A 15,000-nucleotide genomic window follows, 5' to 3' on the forward strand; every position below is an offset into this window, starting at 1 on the left:
GGAGGTACAGAACCTGTTGATTACAGTCTGTCCATAGGAGGTACAGAACCTGTTGATTACAGTGTCTGTCCATAGGAGGTACAGAACCTGTTGATTACAGTGTCTGTCCATAGGAGGTACAGAACCTGTTGATGACAGTCTGTCCATAGGAGGTACAGAACCTGTTGATTACAGTCTGTCCATAGGAGGTACAGAACCTGTTGATTACAGTCTGTCCATAGGAGGTACAGAACCTGTTGATTACAGTCTGTCCATAGGAGGTACAGAACCTGTTGATTACAGTCTGTCCATAGGAGGTACAGAACCTGTTGATGACAGTGTCTGTCCATAGGAGGTACAGAACCTGTTGATGACAGTGTCTGTCCATAGGAGGTACAGAACCTGTTGATGACAGTCTGTCCATAGGAGGTACAGAACCTGTTGATTACAGTGTATGTCCATAGGAGGTACAGAACCTGTTGATGACAGTGTCTGTCCATAGGAGGTACAGAACCTGTTGATGACAGTCTGTCCATAGGAGGTACAGAACCTGTTGATGACAGTGTCTGTCCATAGGAGGTACAGAACCTGTTGATGACAGTGTCTGTTCATAGGAGGTACAGAACCTGTTGATGACAGTCTGTCCATAGGAGGTACAGAACCTGTTGATGACAGTGTCTGTCCATAGGAGGTACAGAACCTGTTGATGACAGTGTCTGTCCATAGGAGGTACAGAACCTGTTGATTACAGTGTCTGTCCATAGGAGGTACAGAACCTGTTGATGACAGTGTCTGTTCATAGGAGGTACAGAACCTGTTGATGACAGTCTGTCCATAGGAGGTACAGAACCTGTTGATGACAGTCTGTCCATAGGAGGTACAGAACCTGTTGATTACAGTCTGTCCATAGGAGGTCCAGAACCTGTTGATTACAGTGTCTGTCTATAGGAGGTACAGAACCTGTTGATTACAGTGTGTGTCCATAGGAGGTACAGAACCTGTTGATTACAGTTTCTGTGTGTGTGTGTGTGTGTGTGTGTTGTACTGATGCAGGGTGTGTGAGGTGTGTGTTGTACTGATGCAGGGTGTGTGAGGTGTGTGCTGTACTGATGCAGGGTGTGTGTGTGTGTTGTTCTCACCTCGTTGACGTTGATCTTGGACTTTGCAGAGGACTCCAGGAAAGCACAGCTGCTCCACTGTCTGGCCAGGTTCTGTCCCTGTTCCTTCCCCACAACACGCTCATCCTCCAGATCACATTTATTACCCACCAGAATCATCGGAACCTGGAGAGGGGGGGGGAGGAGGAGTAAATAAAGAGTGGAAGCAGGGGAGAGACTGCCCAAGGTAGCAGAATGCCATCTTCCCAAGGTAGCAGAATGCCATCTTCCCAAGGTAGCAGAATGCCATCTGCCCAAGGTAGCAGAATGCCATCTTCCCAAGGTAGCAGAATGCCATCTTCCCAAGGTAGCAGAATGCCATCTGCCCAAGGTAGCAGAATGCCATCTGCCCAAGGTAGCAGAATGCCATCTTCCCAAGCAGAATGCCAGCCCAGAAGAATGCCATCTGCCCAAGGTAGAAGAATGCCATCTGCCCAAGGTAGCAGAATGCCATCTGCCCAAGGTAGAAGAATGCCATCTGCCCAAGGTAGAAGAATGCCATCTGCCCAAGGTAGAAGAATGCCATCTGCCCAAGGTAGAAGAATTCCATCTGCCCAAGGTAGAAGCATGCCATCTGCTCTCCTGGCATCTCAGTGTGTGTGTGTGTGTGTGTGTGTGTAGAGTACTTGTGTATTTTTGTGTGTGTGTGTGTGTGTGTGTGTGTGTGTGTGTGTGTGTGTGTGTATGTGTGTGTGTGCGTGTGTGTGTGTGTGATAACTCACATCGTCAGTGTCTTTGACTCGGAGGATCTGTTCTCGTAGGTCTTGCAGATCGTTGAAGGTGGACTGGGCTGTGATGGAGTACACTAACGCAAAGCCCTGGCCATTCTTCATGTACAGATCTCTCATGGCTGTGAATTGTTCCTGTGGAGGAGAGAGAGACATACAGGAAGCTAAAGACTTGTCATTAGGGGGTGATAACATGGGCAAGGATCCAATCTAAAGATGTCATTAGGGGGTGATAACATGGGCAAGGATCCAATCTAAAGATGTCATTAGGGGGTGATAACATGGGCAAGGATCCAATCTAAATACATCATTAGGGGGTGATAACATGGGCAAGGATCCAATCTAAAGACGTCATTAGGGGGTGATAACATGGGCAAGGATCCAATCTAAAGACGTCATTAGGGGGTGATAACATGGGCAAGGATCCAATCTAAAGACGTCATTATTGGTGATAACATGGGCAAGGATCCAATCTAAAGATGTCATTAGGGGGTGATAACATGGGCAAGGATCCAATCTAAAGATGTCATTAGGGGGTGATAACATGGGCAAGGATCCAATCTAAAGATGTCATTAGGGGGTGATAACATGGGCAAGGATCCAATCTAAAGATGTCATTAGGGGGTGATAACATGGGCAAGGATCCAATCTAAAGATGTCATTAGGGGTGATAACATGGGCAAGGATCCAATCTAAAGATGTCATTAGGGGTGATAACATGATCCAATCTAAAGGCAAGGATCCAATCTAAAGATGTCATTAGGGGGTGATAACATGGGCAAGGATCCAATCTAAAGACGTCATTAGGGGGTGATAACATGGGCAAGGATCCAATCTAAAGACGTCATTAGGGGGTGATAACATGGGCAAGGATCCAATCTAAATCATTAGGGGGGTGATAAAGGGCGATCCAATCTAAAGACGTCATTGGTGATAACATGGGCAAGGATCCAATCTAAAGATGTCATTAGGGGGTGATAACATGGGCAAGGATCCAATCTAAAGATGTCATTAGGGGGTGATAACATGGGCAAGGATCCAATCTAAAGATGTCATTAGGGGGTGATAACATGGGCAAGGATCCAATCTAAAGACGTCATTAGGGGGTGATAACATGGGCAAGGACCCAATCTAAAGACGTCATTAGGGGTTGATAACATGGGCAAGGACCCAATCTAAAGACGTCATTAGGGGGTGATAACATGGGCAAGGACCCAATCTAAAGACGTCATTAGGGATGATACCACGGGCAAGGATCCAATCTAAAGCCTTGTCATTTGTGGTGATAACATGGGCAAGGATCCAATCTAAAGACGTCATTAGGGATGATACCACGGGCAAGGATCCCATCTAAAGCCTTGTCATGAGGGATGATAACATGGGCAAGGATCCAATCTAAAGACGTCATTAGGGATGATACCACGGGCAAGGATCCCATCTATAGCCTGGTCATTAGGGATGATAACATGTGCAAGGATCCAATCTAAAGCCTTGTCATTGGGGATGATAACATGGGCAAGGATCCCATCTAAAGTCTGGTCATTGGGGATGATAACATGTGCAAGGATCCCATCTATAGCCTGGTCATTAGGGATGATAACATGGGCAAGGATCCCATCTATAGCCTGGTCATTAGGGATGATAACATGGGCAAGGATCCCATCTATAGCCTGGTCATTAGGGATGATAACATGTGCAAGGATCCCGTCTAAAGCCTGGTCATTAGGGATGATAACATGGGCAAGGATCCCATCTAAAGCCTGGTCATTAGGGATGATAACATGGGCAAGGATCCCATCTAAAGCCTTGTCATTAGGGATGATAACATGTGCAAGGATCCCATCTATAGCCTGGTCATTAGGGATGATAAACATGTGCAAGGATCCCATCTATAGCCTGGTCATTAGGGATGATAACATGTGCAAGGATCCCATCTAAAGCCTGGTCATTAGGGATGATAACATGTGCAAGGATCCCATCTATAGCCTGGTCATTGGGGCTGATAACATGTGCAAGGATCCCATCTATAGCATGGTCATTATGGATGATAACATGGGCAAGGATCCATCCAATGCTTTTCTCTTTATCTTGTGTAAATATTTGCCCTGCACACTTCCATCACCTGGCTTGGATGGGGTGAGCCTCAGTACCATTCCAACTGAGTTAACAAGTAGAGATACTGAAGATAGTGTGGAGGAGGAGGAGGAGGAGGAGGAGGAGGAGGCTGATCACAGTAGAGATACTGAAGACAGTGTGGAGGAGGAGGAGGAGGAGGAGGAGGAGGAGGCTGATCACAGTAGAGATACTGAAGACAGTGTGGAGGAGGAGGAGGAGGAGGAGGAGGAGGAGGCTGATCACAGTAGAGATACTGAAGACAGTGTGGAGGAGGAGGAGGAGAAGGAGGAGGAGGCTGATCACAGTAGAGATACTGAAGACAGTGTGGAGGAGGAGGAGGAGGCTGACCACAGTAGAGATACTGAAGACAGTGTGGAGGAGGAGGAGGAGGCTGATCACAGTAGAGATACTGAAGACAGTGTGGAGGAGGAGGAGGAGGAGGAGGCTGATCACAGTAGAGATACTGAAGACAGTGTGGAGGAGGAGGAGGAGGAGGAGGAGGAGGAGGCTGATCACAGTAGAGATACTGAAGACAGTGAGGAGGAGGAGGAGGAGGCTGATCACAGTAGAGATACTGAAGACAGTGTGGAGGAGGAGGAGGAGGAGGAGGAGGAGGAGGCTGATCACAGTAGAGATACTGAAGACAGTGTGGAGGAGGAGGAGGAGGAGGAGGAGGAGGCTGATCACAGTAGAGATACTGAAGACAGTGTGGAGGAGGAGGAGGAGGAGGAGGAGGAGGAGGCTGATCACAGTAGAGATACTGAAGACAGTGAGGAGGAGGAGGAGGAGGAGGAGGAGGAGGCTGATCACAGTAGAGATACTGAAGACAGTGTGGAGGAGGAGGAGGAGGAGGAGGAGGAGGAGGCTGATCACAGTAGAGATACTGAAGACAGTGTGGAGGAGGAGGAGGAGGAGGAGGCTGACCACAGTAGAGATACTGAAGACAGTGTGGAGTGAGGAGGGAGGAGGAGGCTGACCACAGTAGAGATACTGAAGACAGTGAGGAGGAGGAGGAGGAGGAGGCTGATCACAGTAGAGATACTGAAGACAGTGTGGAGGAGGAGGAGGAGGAGGAGGAGGAGGCTGATCACAGTAGAGATACTGAAGACAGTGTGGAGGAGGAGGAGGAGGAGGAGGAGGAGGCTGATCACAGTAGAGATACTGAAGACAGTGTGGAGGACTGAAGACAGTGTGGAGGAGGAGGAGGGAGGAGGAGGAGGAGGCTGATCACAGTAGAGATACTGAAGACAGTGTGAGGAGGAGGAGGAGGAGGAGGCTGACCACAGTAGAGATACTGAAGACAGTGTGGAGGAGGAGGAGGAGGAGGAGGAGGCTGACCACAGTAGAGATACTGAAGACAGTGTGGAGGAGGAGGAGGAGGAGGAGGAGGCTGATCACAGTAGAGATACTGAAGACAGTGTGGAGGAGGAGGAGGAGGAGGAGGAGGCTGATCACAGTAGAGATACTGAAGACAGTGTGGAGGAGGAGGAGGAGGAGGCTGACCACAGTAGAGATACTGAAGACAGTGTGGAGGAGGAGGAGGAGGAGGAGGAGGAGGCTGACCACAGTAGAGATACTGAAGACAGTGTGGAGGAGGAGGAGGAGGAGGAGGAGGCTGATCACAGTAGAGATACTGAAGACAGTGTGGAGGAGGAGGAGGAGGAGGAGGCTGATCACAGTAGAGATACTGAAGACAGTGTGGAGGAGGAGGAGGAGGAGGAGGAGGCTGATCACAGTAGAGATACTGAAGACAGTGTGGAGGAGGAGGAGGAGGAGGAGGAGGAGGCTGATCACAGTAGAGATACTGAAGACAGTGTGGAGGAGGAGGAGGAGGAGGAGGAGGAGGCTGATCACAGTAGAGATACTGAAGACAGTGTGGAGGAGGAGGAGGAGGAGGAGGAGGAGGAGGAGGCTGACCACAGTAGAGATACTGAAGACAGTGGAGGAGGAGGGAGGAGGAGGAGGAGGAGGAGGAGGAGGCTGATCACAGTAGAGATACTGAAGACAGTGTGGAGGAGGAGGAGGAGGAGGAGGAGGAGGCTGATCACAGTAGAGATACTGAAGACAGTGTGGAGGAGGAGGAGGAGGAGGAGGAGGAGGCTGACCACAGTAGAGATACTGAAGACAGTGTGGAGGAGGTGGAGGAGGAGGAGGAGGAGGAGGCTGATCACAGTAGAGATACTGAAGACAGTGTGGAGGAGGAGGAGGAGGAGGAGGCTGACCACAGTAGAGATACTGAAGACAGTGTGGGAGGAGGAGGAGGAGGAGGAGGAGGCTGATCACAGTAGAGATACTGAAGACAGTGTGGAGGAGGAGGAGGAGGAGGAGGAGGAGGCTGACCACAGTAGAGATACTGAAGACAGTGTGGAGGAGGAGGAGGAGGAGGAGGCTGATCACAGTAGAGATACTGAAGACAGTGTGGAGGAGGAGGAGGAGGAGGAGGAGGAGGAGGCTGATCACAGTAGAGATACTGAAGACAGTGTGGAGGAGGAGGAGGAGGAGGAGGAGGAGGAGGAGGAGGTGTGGAGGAGGATCAGGAGTAGAGATACTGAAGACAGTGTGGAGGGAGGAGGAGGAGGAGGAGGCTGATCACAGTAGAGATACTGAAGACAGTGTGGAGGAGGAGGAGGAGGAGGCTGATCACAGTAGAGATACTGAAGACAGTGTGGGAGGAGGAGGAGGAGGAGGAGGCTGATCACAGTAGAGATACTGAAGACAGTGTGGAGGAGGAGGAGGAGGAGGAGGAGGAGGGAGGCTGATCACAGTAGAGATACTGAAGACAGTGTGGAGGAGGAGGAGGAGGAGGAGGAGGAGGAGGAGGCTGATCACAGTAGAGATACTGAAGACAGTGTGGAGGAGGAGGAGGAGGAGGAGGAGGAGGCTGATCACAGTAGAGATACTGAAGACAGTGTGGAGGAGGAGGAGGAGGAGGAGGAGGAGGCTGATCACAGTAGAGATACTGAGACAGTGTGGAGGAGGAGGAGGAGGAGGAGGAGGCTGAAGACAGTGTACTGAAGAGGAGGAGGAGGAGGAGGAGGAGGAGGAGGCTGATCACAGTAGAGATACTGAAGACAGTGTGGAGGAGGAGGAGGAGGAGGAGGAGGAGGAGGAGGCTGACCACAGTAGAGATACTGAAGACAGTGTGGAGGAGGAGGAGGAGGAGGAGGAGGCTGACCACAGTAGAGATACTGAAGACAGTGTGGAGGAGGAGGAGGAGGAGGAGGAGGCTGACCACAGTAGAGATACTGAAGACAGTGTGGAGGAGGAGGAGGAGGAGGAGGAGGAGGAGGCTGATCACAGTAGAGATACTGAAGACAGTGTGGAGGAGGAGGAGGAGGGAGGGAGGAGGCTGATCACAGTAGAGATACTGAAGACAGTGTGGAGGAGGAGGAGGAGGAGGCTGACCACAGTAGAGATACTGAAGACAGTGTGGAGGAGGAGGAGGAGGAGGAGGAGGAGGCTGATCACAGTAGAGATACTGAAGACAGTGTGGAGGAGGAGGAGGAGGAGGAGGAGGAGGCTGATCACAGTAGAGATACTGAAGACAGTGTGGAGGAGGAGGAGGAGGAGGAGGAGGAGGAGGCTGATCACAGTAGAGATACTGAAGACAGTGTGGAGGAGGAGGAGGAGGAGGAGGAGGAGGCTGATCACAGTAGAGATACTGAAGACAGTGTGGAGGGGAGGAGGAGGAGGAGGAGGAGGAGGAGGCTGATCACAGTAGAGATACTGAAGACAGTGTGGAGGAGGAGGAGGAGGAGGAGGAGGAGGAGGCTGACCACAGTAGAGATACTGAAGACAGTGTGGAGGAGGAGGAGGAGGAGGAGGAGGAGGCTGATCAGTAGAGATACTGAAGACAGTGTGGAGGAGGAGGAGGAGGAGGAGGAGGAGGAGGAGGCTGATCACAGTAGAGATACTGAAGACAGTGTGGAGGAGGAGGAGGAGGAGGCTGACCACAGTAGAGATACTGAAGACAGTGAGGAGGAGGAGGAGGCTGACCACAGTAGAGATACTGAAGACAGTGTGGAGGAGGAGGAGGAGGAGGAGGCTGATCACAGTAGAGATACTGAAGACAGTGTGGAGGAGGAGGAGGAGGAGGAGGCTGATCACAGTAGAGATACTGAAGACAGTGTGGAGGAGGAGGAGGAGGAGGAGGCTGATCACAGTAGAGATACTGAAGACAGTGTGGAGGAGGAGGAGGAGGAGGAGGAGGAGGCTGATCACAGTAGAGATACTGAAGACAGTGTGGAGGAGGAGGAGGAGGAGGCTGACCACAGTAGAGATACTGAAGACAGTGAGGAGGAGGAGGAGGAGGAGGAGGAGGCTGACCACAGTAGAGATACTGAAGACAGTGTGGAGGAGGAGGAGGAGGAGGAGGAGGCTGATCACAGTAGAGATACTGAAGACAGTGTGGAGGAGGAGGAGGAGGAGGAGGCTGATCACAGTAGAGATACTGAAGACAGTGTGGAGGAGGAGGAGGAGGAGGAGGAGGCTGATCACAGTAGAGATACTGAAGACAGTGTGGAGGAGGAGGAGGAGGAGGAGGAGGAGGAGGAGGAGGCTGATCACAGTAGAGATACTGAAGACAGTGTGGAGGAGGAGGAGGAGGAGGAGGCTGATCACAGTAGAGATACTGAAGACAGTGTGGAGGAGGAGGAGGAGGAGGAGGAGGAGGCTGACCACAGTAGAGATACTGAAGACAGTGTGGAGGAGGAGGAGGAGGAGGAGGCTGATCACAGTAGAGATACTGAAGACAGTGTGGAGGAGGAGGAGGAGGAGGAGGAGGCTGACCACAGTAGAGATACTGAAGACAGTGTGGAGGAGGAGGAGGAGGAGGAGGAGGAGGAGGCTGATCACAGTAGAGATACTGAAGACAGTGTGGAGGAGGAGGAGGAGGAGGAGGCTGACCACAGTAGAGATACTGAAGACAGTGTGGAGGAGGAGGAGGAGGGCTGACCACAGTAGAGATACTGAAGACAGTGTGGAGGAGGAGGAGGAGGAGGAGGAGGAGGAGGCTGATCACAGTAGAGATACTGAAGACAGTGTGGGAGGAGGAGGAGGAGGAGGAGGAGGAGGAGGCTGATCACAGTAGAGATACTGAAGACAGTGTGGAGGAGGAGGAGGAGGAGGAGGAGGAGGCTGATCACAGTAGAGATACTGAAGACAGTGTGGAGGAGGAGGAGGAGGAGGAGGAGGAGGAGGAGGCTGATCACAGTAGAGATACTGAAGACAGTGTGGAGGAGGAGGAGGAGGAGGCTGACCACAGTAGAGATACTGAAGACAGTGTGGAGGAGGAGGAGGCTGATCACAGTAGAGATACTGAAGACAGTGAGGAGGAGGAGGAGGAGGCTGATCACAGTAGAGATACTGAAGACAGTGTGGAGGAGGAGGAGGAGGAGGAGGAGGAGGAGGCTGACCACAGTAGAGATACTGAAGACAGTGAGGAGGAGGAGGAGGAGGAGGAGGAGGAGACTGACCACAGTAGAGATACTGAAGACAGTGAGGAGGAGGAGGAGGAGGAGGCTGATCACAGTAGAGATACTGAAGACAGTGTGGAGGAGGAGGGAGGAGGAGGAGGAGGAGGCTGATCACAGTAGAGATACTGAAGACAGTGTGGAGGAGGAGGAGGAGGAGGCTGACCACAGTAGAGATACTGAAGACAGTGTGGAGGAGGAGGCTGATCACAGTAGAGATACTGAAGACAGTGTGGAGGAGGAGGAGGAGGAGGAGGAGGCTGATCACAGTAGAGATACTGAAGACAGTGTGGAGGAGGAGGAGGAGGAGGAGGAGGAGGAGGCTGATCACAGTAGAGATACTGAAGACAGTGAGGAGGAGGAGGAGGAGGAGGAGGAGGAGGCTGATCACAGTAGAGATCCTGAAGACAGTGTGGAGGAGGAGGAGGAGGAGGAGGAGGCTGATCACAGTAGAGATACTGAAGACAGTGTGGAGGAGGAGGAGGAGGAGGAGGAGGCTGATCACAGTAGAGATACTGAAGACAGTGTGGGGAGGAGGAGGAGGAGGAGGAGGCTGATCACAGTAGAGATACTGAAGACAGTGTGAGGAGGAGGAGGAGGAGGAGGAGGCTGACCACAGTAGAGATACTGAAGACAGTGTGGAGGAGGAGGAGGAGGAGGAGGCTGATCACAGTAGAGATACTGAAGACAGTGTGGAGGAGGAGGAGGAGGAGGAGGAGGAGGCTGATCACAGTAGAGATACTGAAGACAGTGTGGAGGAGGAGGAGGAGGAGGAGGAGGAGGAGGCTGATCACAGTAGAGATACTGAAGACAGTGTGGAGGAGGAGGAGGAGGAGGCTGACCACAGTAGAGATACTGAAGACAGTGAGGAGGAGGAGGAGGCTGACCACAGTAGAGATACTGAAGACAGTGTGGAGGAGGAGGAGGAGGAGGGAGGAGGAGGCTGATCACAGTAGAGATACTGAAGACAGTGTGGAGGAGGAGGAGGAGGAGGAGGCTGATCACAGTAGAGATACTGAAGACAGTGTGGAGGGAGGAGGAGGAGGAGGAGGAGGCTGATCACAGTAGAGATACTGAAGACAGTGTGGAGGAGGAGGAGGAGGAGGCTGACCACAGTAGAGATACTGAAGACAGTGAGGAGGAGGAGGAGGAGGAGGAGGCTGACCACAGTAGAGATACTGAAGACAGTGTGGAGGAGGAGGAGGAGGAGGAGGAGGAGGCTGATCACAGTAGAGATACTGAAGACAGTGTGGAGGAGGAGGAGGAGGAGGAGGCTGATCACAGTAGAGATACTGAAGACAGTGTGGAGGAGGAGGAGGAGGAGGAGGAGGCTGATCACAGTAGAGATACTGAAGACAGTGTGGAGGAGGAGGAGGAGGAGGAGGAGGAGGAGGAGGAGGCTGATCACAGTAGAGATACTGAAGACAGTGTGGAGGAGGAGGAGGAGGAGGAGGAGGAGGCTGATCACAGTAGAGATACTGAAGACAGTGTGGAGGAGGAGGAGGAGGAGGAGGAGGAGGCTGATCACAGTAGAGATACTGAAGACAGTGTGGAGGAGGAGGAGGAGGCTGATCACAGTAGAGATACTGAAGACAGTGTGGAGGAGGAGGAGGAGGAGGAGGAGGCTGACCACAGTAGAGATACTGAAGACAGTGTGGAGGAGGAGGAGGAGGAGGAGGAGGAGGAGGCTGATCACAGTAGAGATACTGAAGACAGTGTGGAGGAGGAGGAGGAGGAGGAGGCTGACCACAGTAGAGATACTGAAGACAGTGTGGAGGAGGAGGAGGAGGAGGCTGATCACAGTAGAGATACTGAAGACAGTGTGGAGGAGGAGGAGGAGGAGGAGGAGGAGGCTGATCACAGTAGAGATACTGAAGACAGTGTGGAGGAGGAGGAGGAGGCTGATCACAGTAGAGAAGACAGGAGGAGGAGGAGGAGGAGGAGGAGGAGGCTGATCACAGTAGAGATACTGAAGACAGTGTGGAGGAGGAGGAGGAGGAGGCTGAGTAGAGATACTGAAGACAGTGTGGAGGAGGAGGAGGCTGATCACAGTAGAGATACTGAAGACAGTGGAGGAGGAGGAGGAGGAGGAGGAGGCTGATCACAGTAGAGATACTGAAGACAGTGTGGAGGAGGAGGAGGAGGAGGAGGAGGAGGAGGCTGACCACAGTAGAGATACTGAAGACAGTGTGGAGGAGGAGGAGGAGGAGGAGGAGGAGGAGGCTGATCACAGTAGAGATACTGAAGACAGTGAGGAGGAGGAGGAGGAGGAGGCTGATCACAGTAGAGATACTGAAGACAGTGTGGAGGAGGAGGAGGAGGAGGCTGATCACAGTAGAGATACTGAAGACAGTGTGGAGGAGGAGGAGGAGGAGGCTGACCACAGTAGAGATACTGAAGACAGTGTGGAGGAGGAGGCTGATCACAGTAGAGATACTGAAGACAGTGAGGAGGAGGAGGAGGAGGAGGAGGAGGCTGATCACAGTAGAGATACTGAAGACAGTGTGGAGGAGGAGGAGGAGGAGGAGGAGGAGGAGGAGGCTGATCACAGAGAGATACTGAAGACAGTGTGGAGGAGGAGGAGGAGGAGGAGGCTGATCACAGTAGAGATACTGAAGACAGTGTGGAGGAGGAGAGGAGGAGGAGGAGGAGGAGGCTGATCACAGTAGAGATACTGAAGACAGTGTGGAGGAGGAGGAGGAGGAGGAGGAGGAGGCTGATCACAGTAGAGATACTGAAGACAGTGTGGAGGAGGAGGAGGAGGAGGAGGAGGAGGAGGCTGACCACAGTAGAGATACTGAAGACAGTGTGAGGGAGGAGGAGGAGGAGGAGGAGGCTGACCACAGTAGAGATACTGAAGAGTGTGGAGGAGGAGGAGGAGGAGGAGGCTGATCACAGTAGAGATACTGAAGACAGTGTGGAGGAGGAGGAGGAGGAGGAGGAGGAGGAGGCTGATCACAGTAGAGATACTGAAGACAGTGTGGAGGAGGAGGAGGAGGAGGAGGAGGAGGAGGAGGAGGAGGCTGATCACAGTAGAGATACTGAAGACAGTGGAGGAGGAGGAGGGAGGAGGAGGAGGAGGCTGATCACAGTAGAGATACTGAAGACAGTGTGGAGGAGGAGGAGGAGGAGGAGGAGGAGGAGGAGGCTGATCACAGTAGAGATACTGAAGACAGTGTGGAGGAGGAGGAGGAGGAGGCTGACCACAGTAGAGATACTGAAGACAGTGTGGAGGAGGAGGAGGCTGATCACAGTAGAGATACTGAAGACAGTGAGGAGGAGGAGGAGGAGGAGGAGGCTGATCACAGTAGAGATACTGAAGACAGTGTGGAGGAGGAGGAGGAGGAGGAGGAGGAGGAGGCTGACCACAGTAGAGATACTGAAGACAGTGAGGAGGAGGAGGAGGAGGAGGAGGAGGAGACTGACCACAGTAGAGATACTGAAGACAGTGAGGAGGAGGGAGGGAGGAGGAGGCTGATCACAGTAGAGATACTGAAGACAGTGTGGAGGAGGAGGAGGAGGAGGAGGAGGAGGAGGCTGATCACAGTAGAGATACTGAAGACAGTGTGGAGGAGGAGGAGGAGGAGGGACCACAGTAGAGATACTGAAGACAGTGAGGAGGAGGAGGAGGCTGATCACAGTAGAGATACTGAAGACAGTGTGGAGGAGGAGGAGGAGGAGGAGGAGGCTGATCACAGTAGAGATACTGAAGACAGTGTGGAGGAGGAGGAGGAGGAGGAGGAGGCTGATCACAGTAGAGATACTGAAGACAGTGAGGAGGAGGAGGAGGAGGAGGAGGAGGCTGATCACAGTAGAGATACTGAAGACAGTGTGGAGGAGGAGGAGGAGGAGGAGGAGGCTGATCACAGTAGAGATACTGAAGACAGTGAGGAGGAGGAGGAGGAGGAGGAGGAGGCTGATCACAGTAGAGATACTGAAGACAGTGTGGAGGAGGAGGAGGAGGAGGAGGAGGAGGCTGATCACAGTAGAGATACTGAAGACAGTGTGGAGGAGGAGGAGGAGGAGGAGGAGGCTGACCACAGAGAGCTGACCACAGTAGAGATACTGAAGACAGTGTGGAGGAGGAGGAGGAGGAGGAGGAGGCTGACCACAGTAGAGACTGAAGACAGTGTGGAGGAGGAGGAGGAGGAGGAGGAGGAGGCTGATCACAGTAGAGATACTGAAGACAGTGTGGAGGAGGAGGAGGAGGAGGAGGAGGAGGAGGCTGATCACAGTAGAGATACTGAAGACAGTGTGGAGGAGGAGGAGGAGGAGGCTGACCACAGTAGAGATACTGAAGACAGTGAGGAGGAGGAGGAGGAGGAGGCTGACCACAGTAGAGATACTGAAGACAGTGGAGGAGGAGGAGGAGGAGGAGGAGGAGGCTGATCACAGTAGAGATACTGAAGACAGTGTGGAGGAGGAGGAGGAGGAGGAGGAGGCTGATCACAGTAGAGATACTGAAGACAGTGTGGAGGAGGAGGAGGAGGAGGAGGAGGAGGAGGCTGATCACAGTAGAGATACTGAAGACAGTGTGGAGGAGGAGGAGGAGGAGGCTGACCACAGTAGAGATACTGAAGACAGTGTGGAGGAGGAGGAGGAGGCTGACCACAGTAGAGATACTGAAGACAGTGTGGAGGAGGAGGAGGAGGAGGAGGAGGAGGCTGATCACAGTAGAGATACTGAAGACAGTGTGGAGGAGGAGGGAGGAGGAGGAGGAGGGATCACAGTAGAGATACTGAAGACAGTGTGGAGGAGGAGGAGGAGGAGGAGGAGGCTGATCACAGTAGAGATACTGAAGACAGTGTGGAGGAGGAGGAGGAGGAGGAGGAGGAGGAGGAGGAGGCTGATCACAGTAGAGATACTGAAGACAGTGTGGAGGAGGAGGAGGAGGAGGAGGAGGAGGCTGATCACAGTAGAGATACTGAAGACAGTGTGAGGAGGAGGAGGAGGAGGAGGAGGAGGAGGCTGACCACAGTAGAGATACTGAAGACAGTGGGAGGAGGAGGAGGAGGAGGAGGCTGATCACAGTAGAGATACTGAAGACAGTGTGGAGGAGGAGGAGGAGGAGGAGGAGGCTGATCACAGTAGAGATACTGAAGACAGTGTGGAGGAGGAGGAGGAGGAGGAGGAGGAGGAGGCTGATCACAGTAGAGATACTGAAGACAGTGAGGAGGAGGAGGAGGAGGAGGAGGCTGACCACAGTAGAGATACTGAAGACAGTGTGGAGGAGGAGGAGGAGGAGGCTGACCACAGTAGAGATACTGAAGACAGTGGAGGAGGAGGAGGAGGAGGAGGAGGCTGATCACAGTAGAGACACTGAAGGAGGAGGAGGAGGAGGAGGGAGGAGGAGGCTGATCACAGTAGAGATACTGAAGACAGTGTGGAGGAGGAGGAGGAGGAGGAGGAGGAGGCTGACCACAGTAGAGATACTGAAGACAGTGTGGAGGAGGAGGAGGCTGATCACAGAGAGACTGAAGACAGTGAGGAGGAGGAGGAGGAGGCTGATCACAGTAGAGATACTGAAGACAGTGTGGAGGAGGAGGAGGA

General features: G+C 52.7%; 1 protein-coding gene across 1 annotated transcript in view; it reads right to left on the bottom strand.

The window, feature by feature from the left end:
- The window catches only part of LOC135572822 (ras-related protein Rap-1b), a 55,089-nt gene that overhangs the window by 12,918 nt on the left and 27,171 nt on the right, over positions 1-15,000 (bottom strand). The window contains exons 4-5 of the mRNA XM_065021258.1: positions 1,859-1,999; positions 1,119-1,262 (exon numbers count right to left, since the gene is read on the bottom strand). Of these exons, the coding sequence (XP_064877330.1) occupies positions 1,119-1,262; positions 1,859-1,999 (285 nt within the window). The remainder of the gene's footprint in view (positions 1-1,118; positions 1,263-1,858; positions 2,000-15,000) is intronic.

This window comes from Oncorhynchus nerka, linkage group LG8 (genome assembly GCF_034236695.1).
Source record: "Oncorhynchus nerka isolate Pitt River linkage group LG8, Oner_Uvic_2.0, whole genome shotgun sequence".
NCBI lineage: Eukaryota > Metazoa > Chordata > Actinopteri > Salmoniformes > Salmonidae > Oncorhynchus > Oncorhynchus nerka.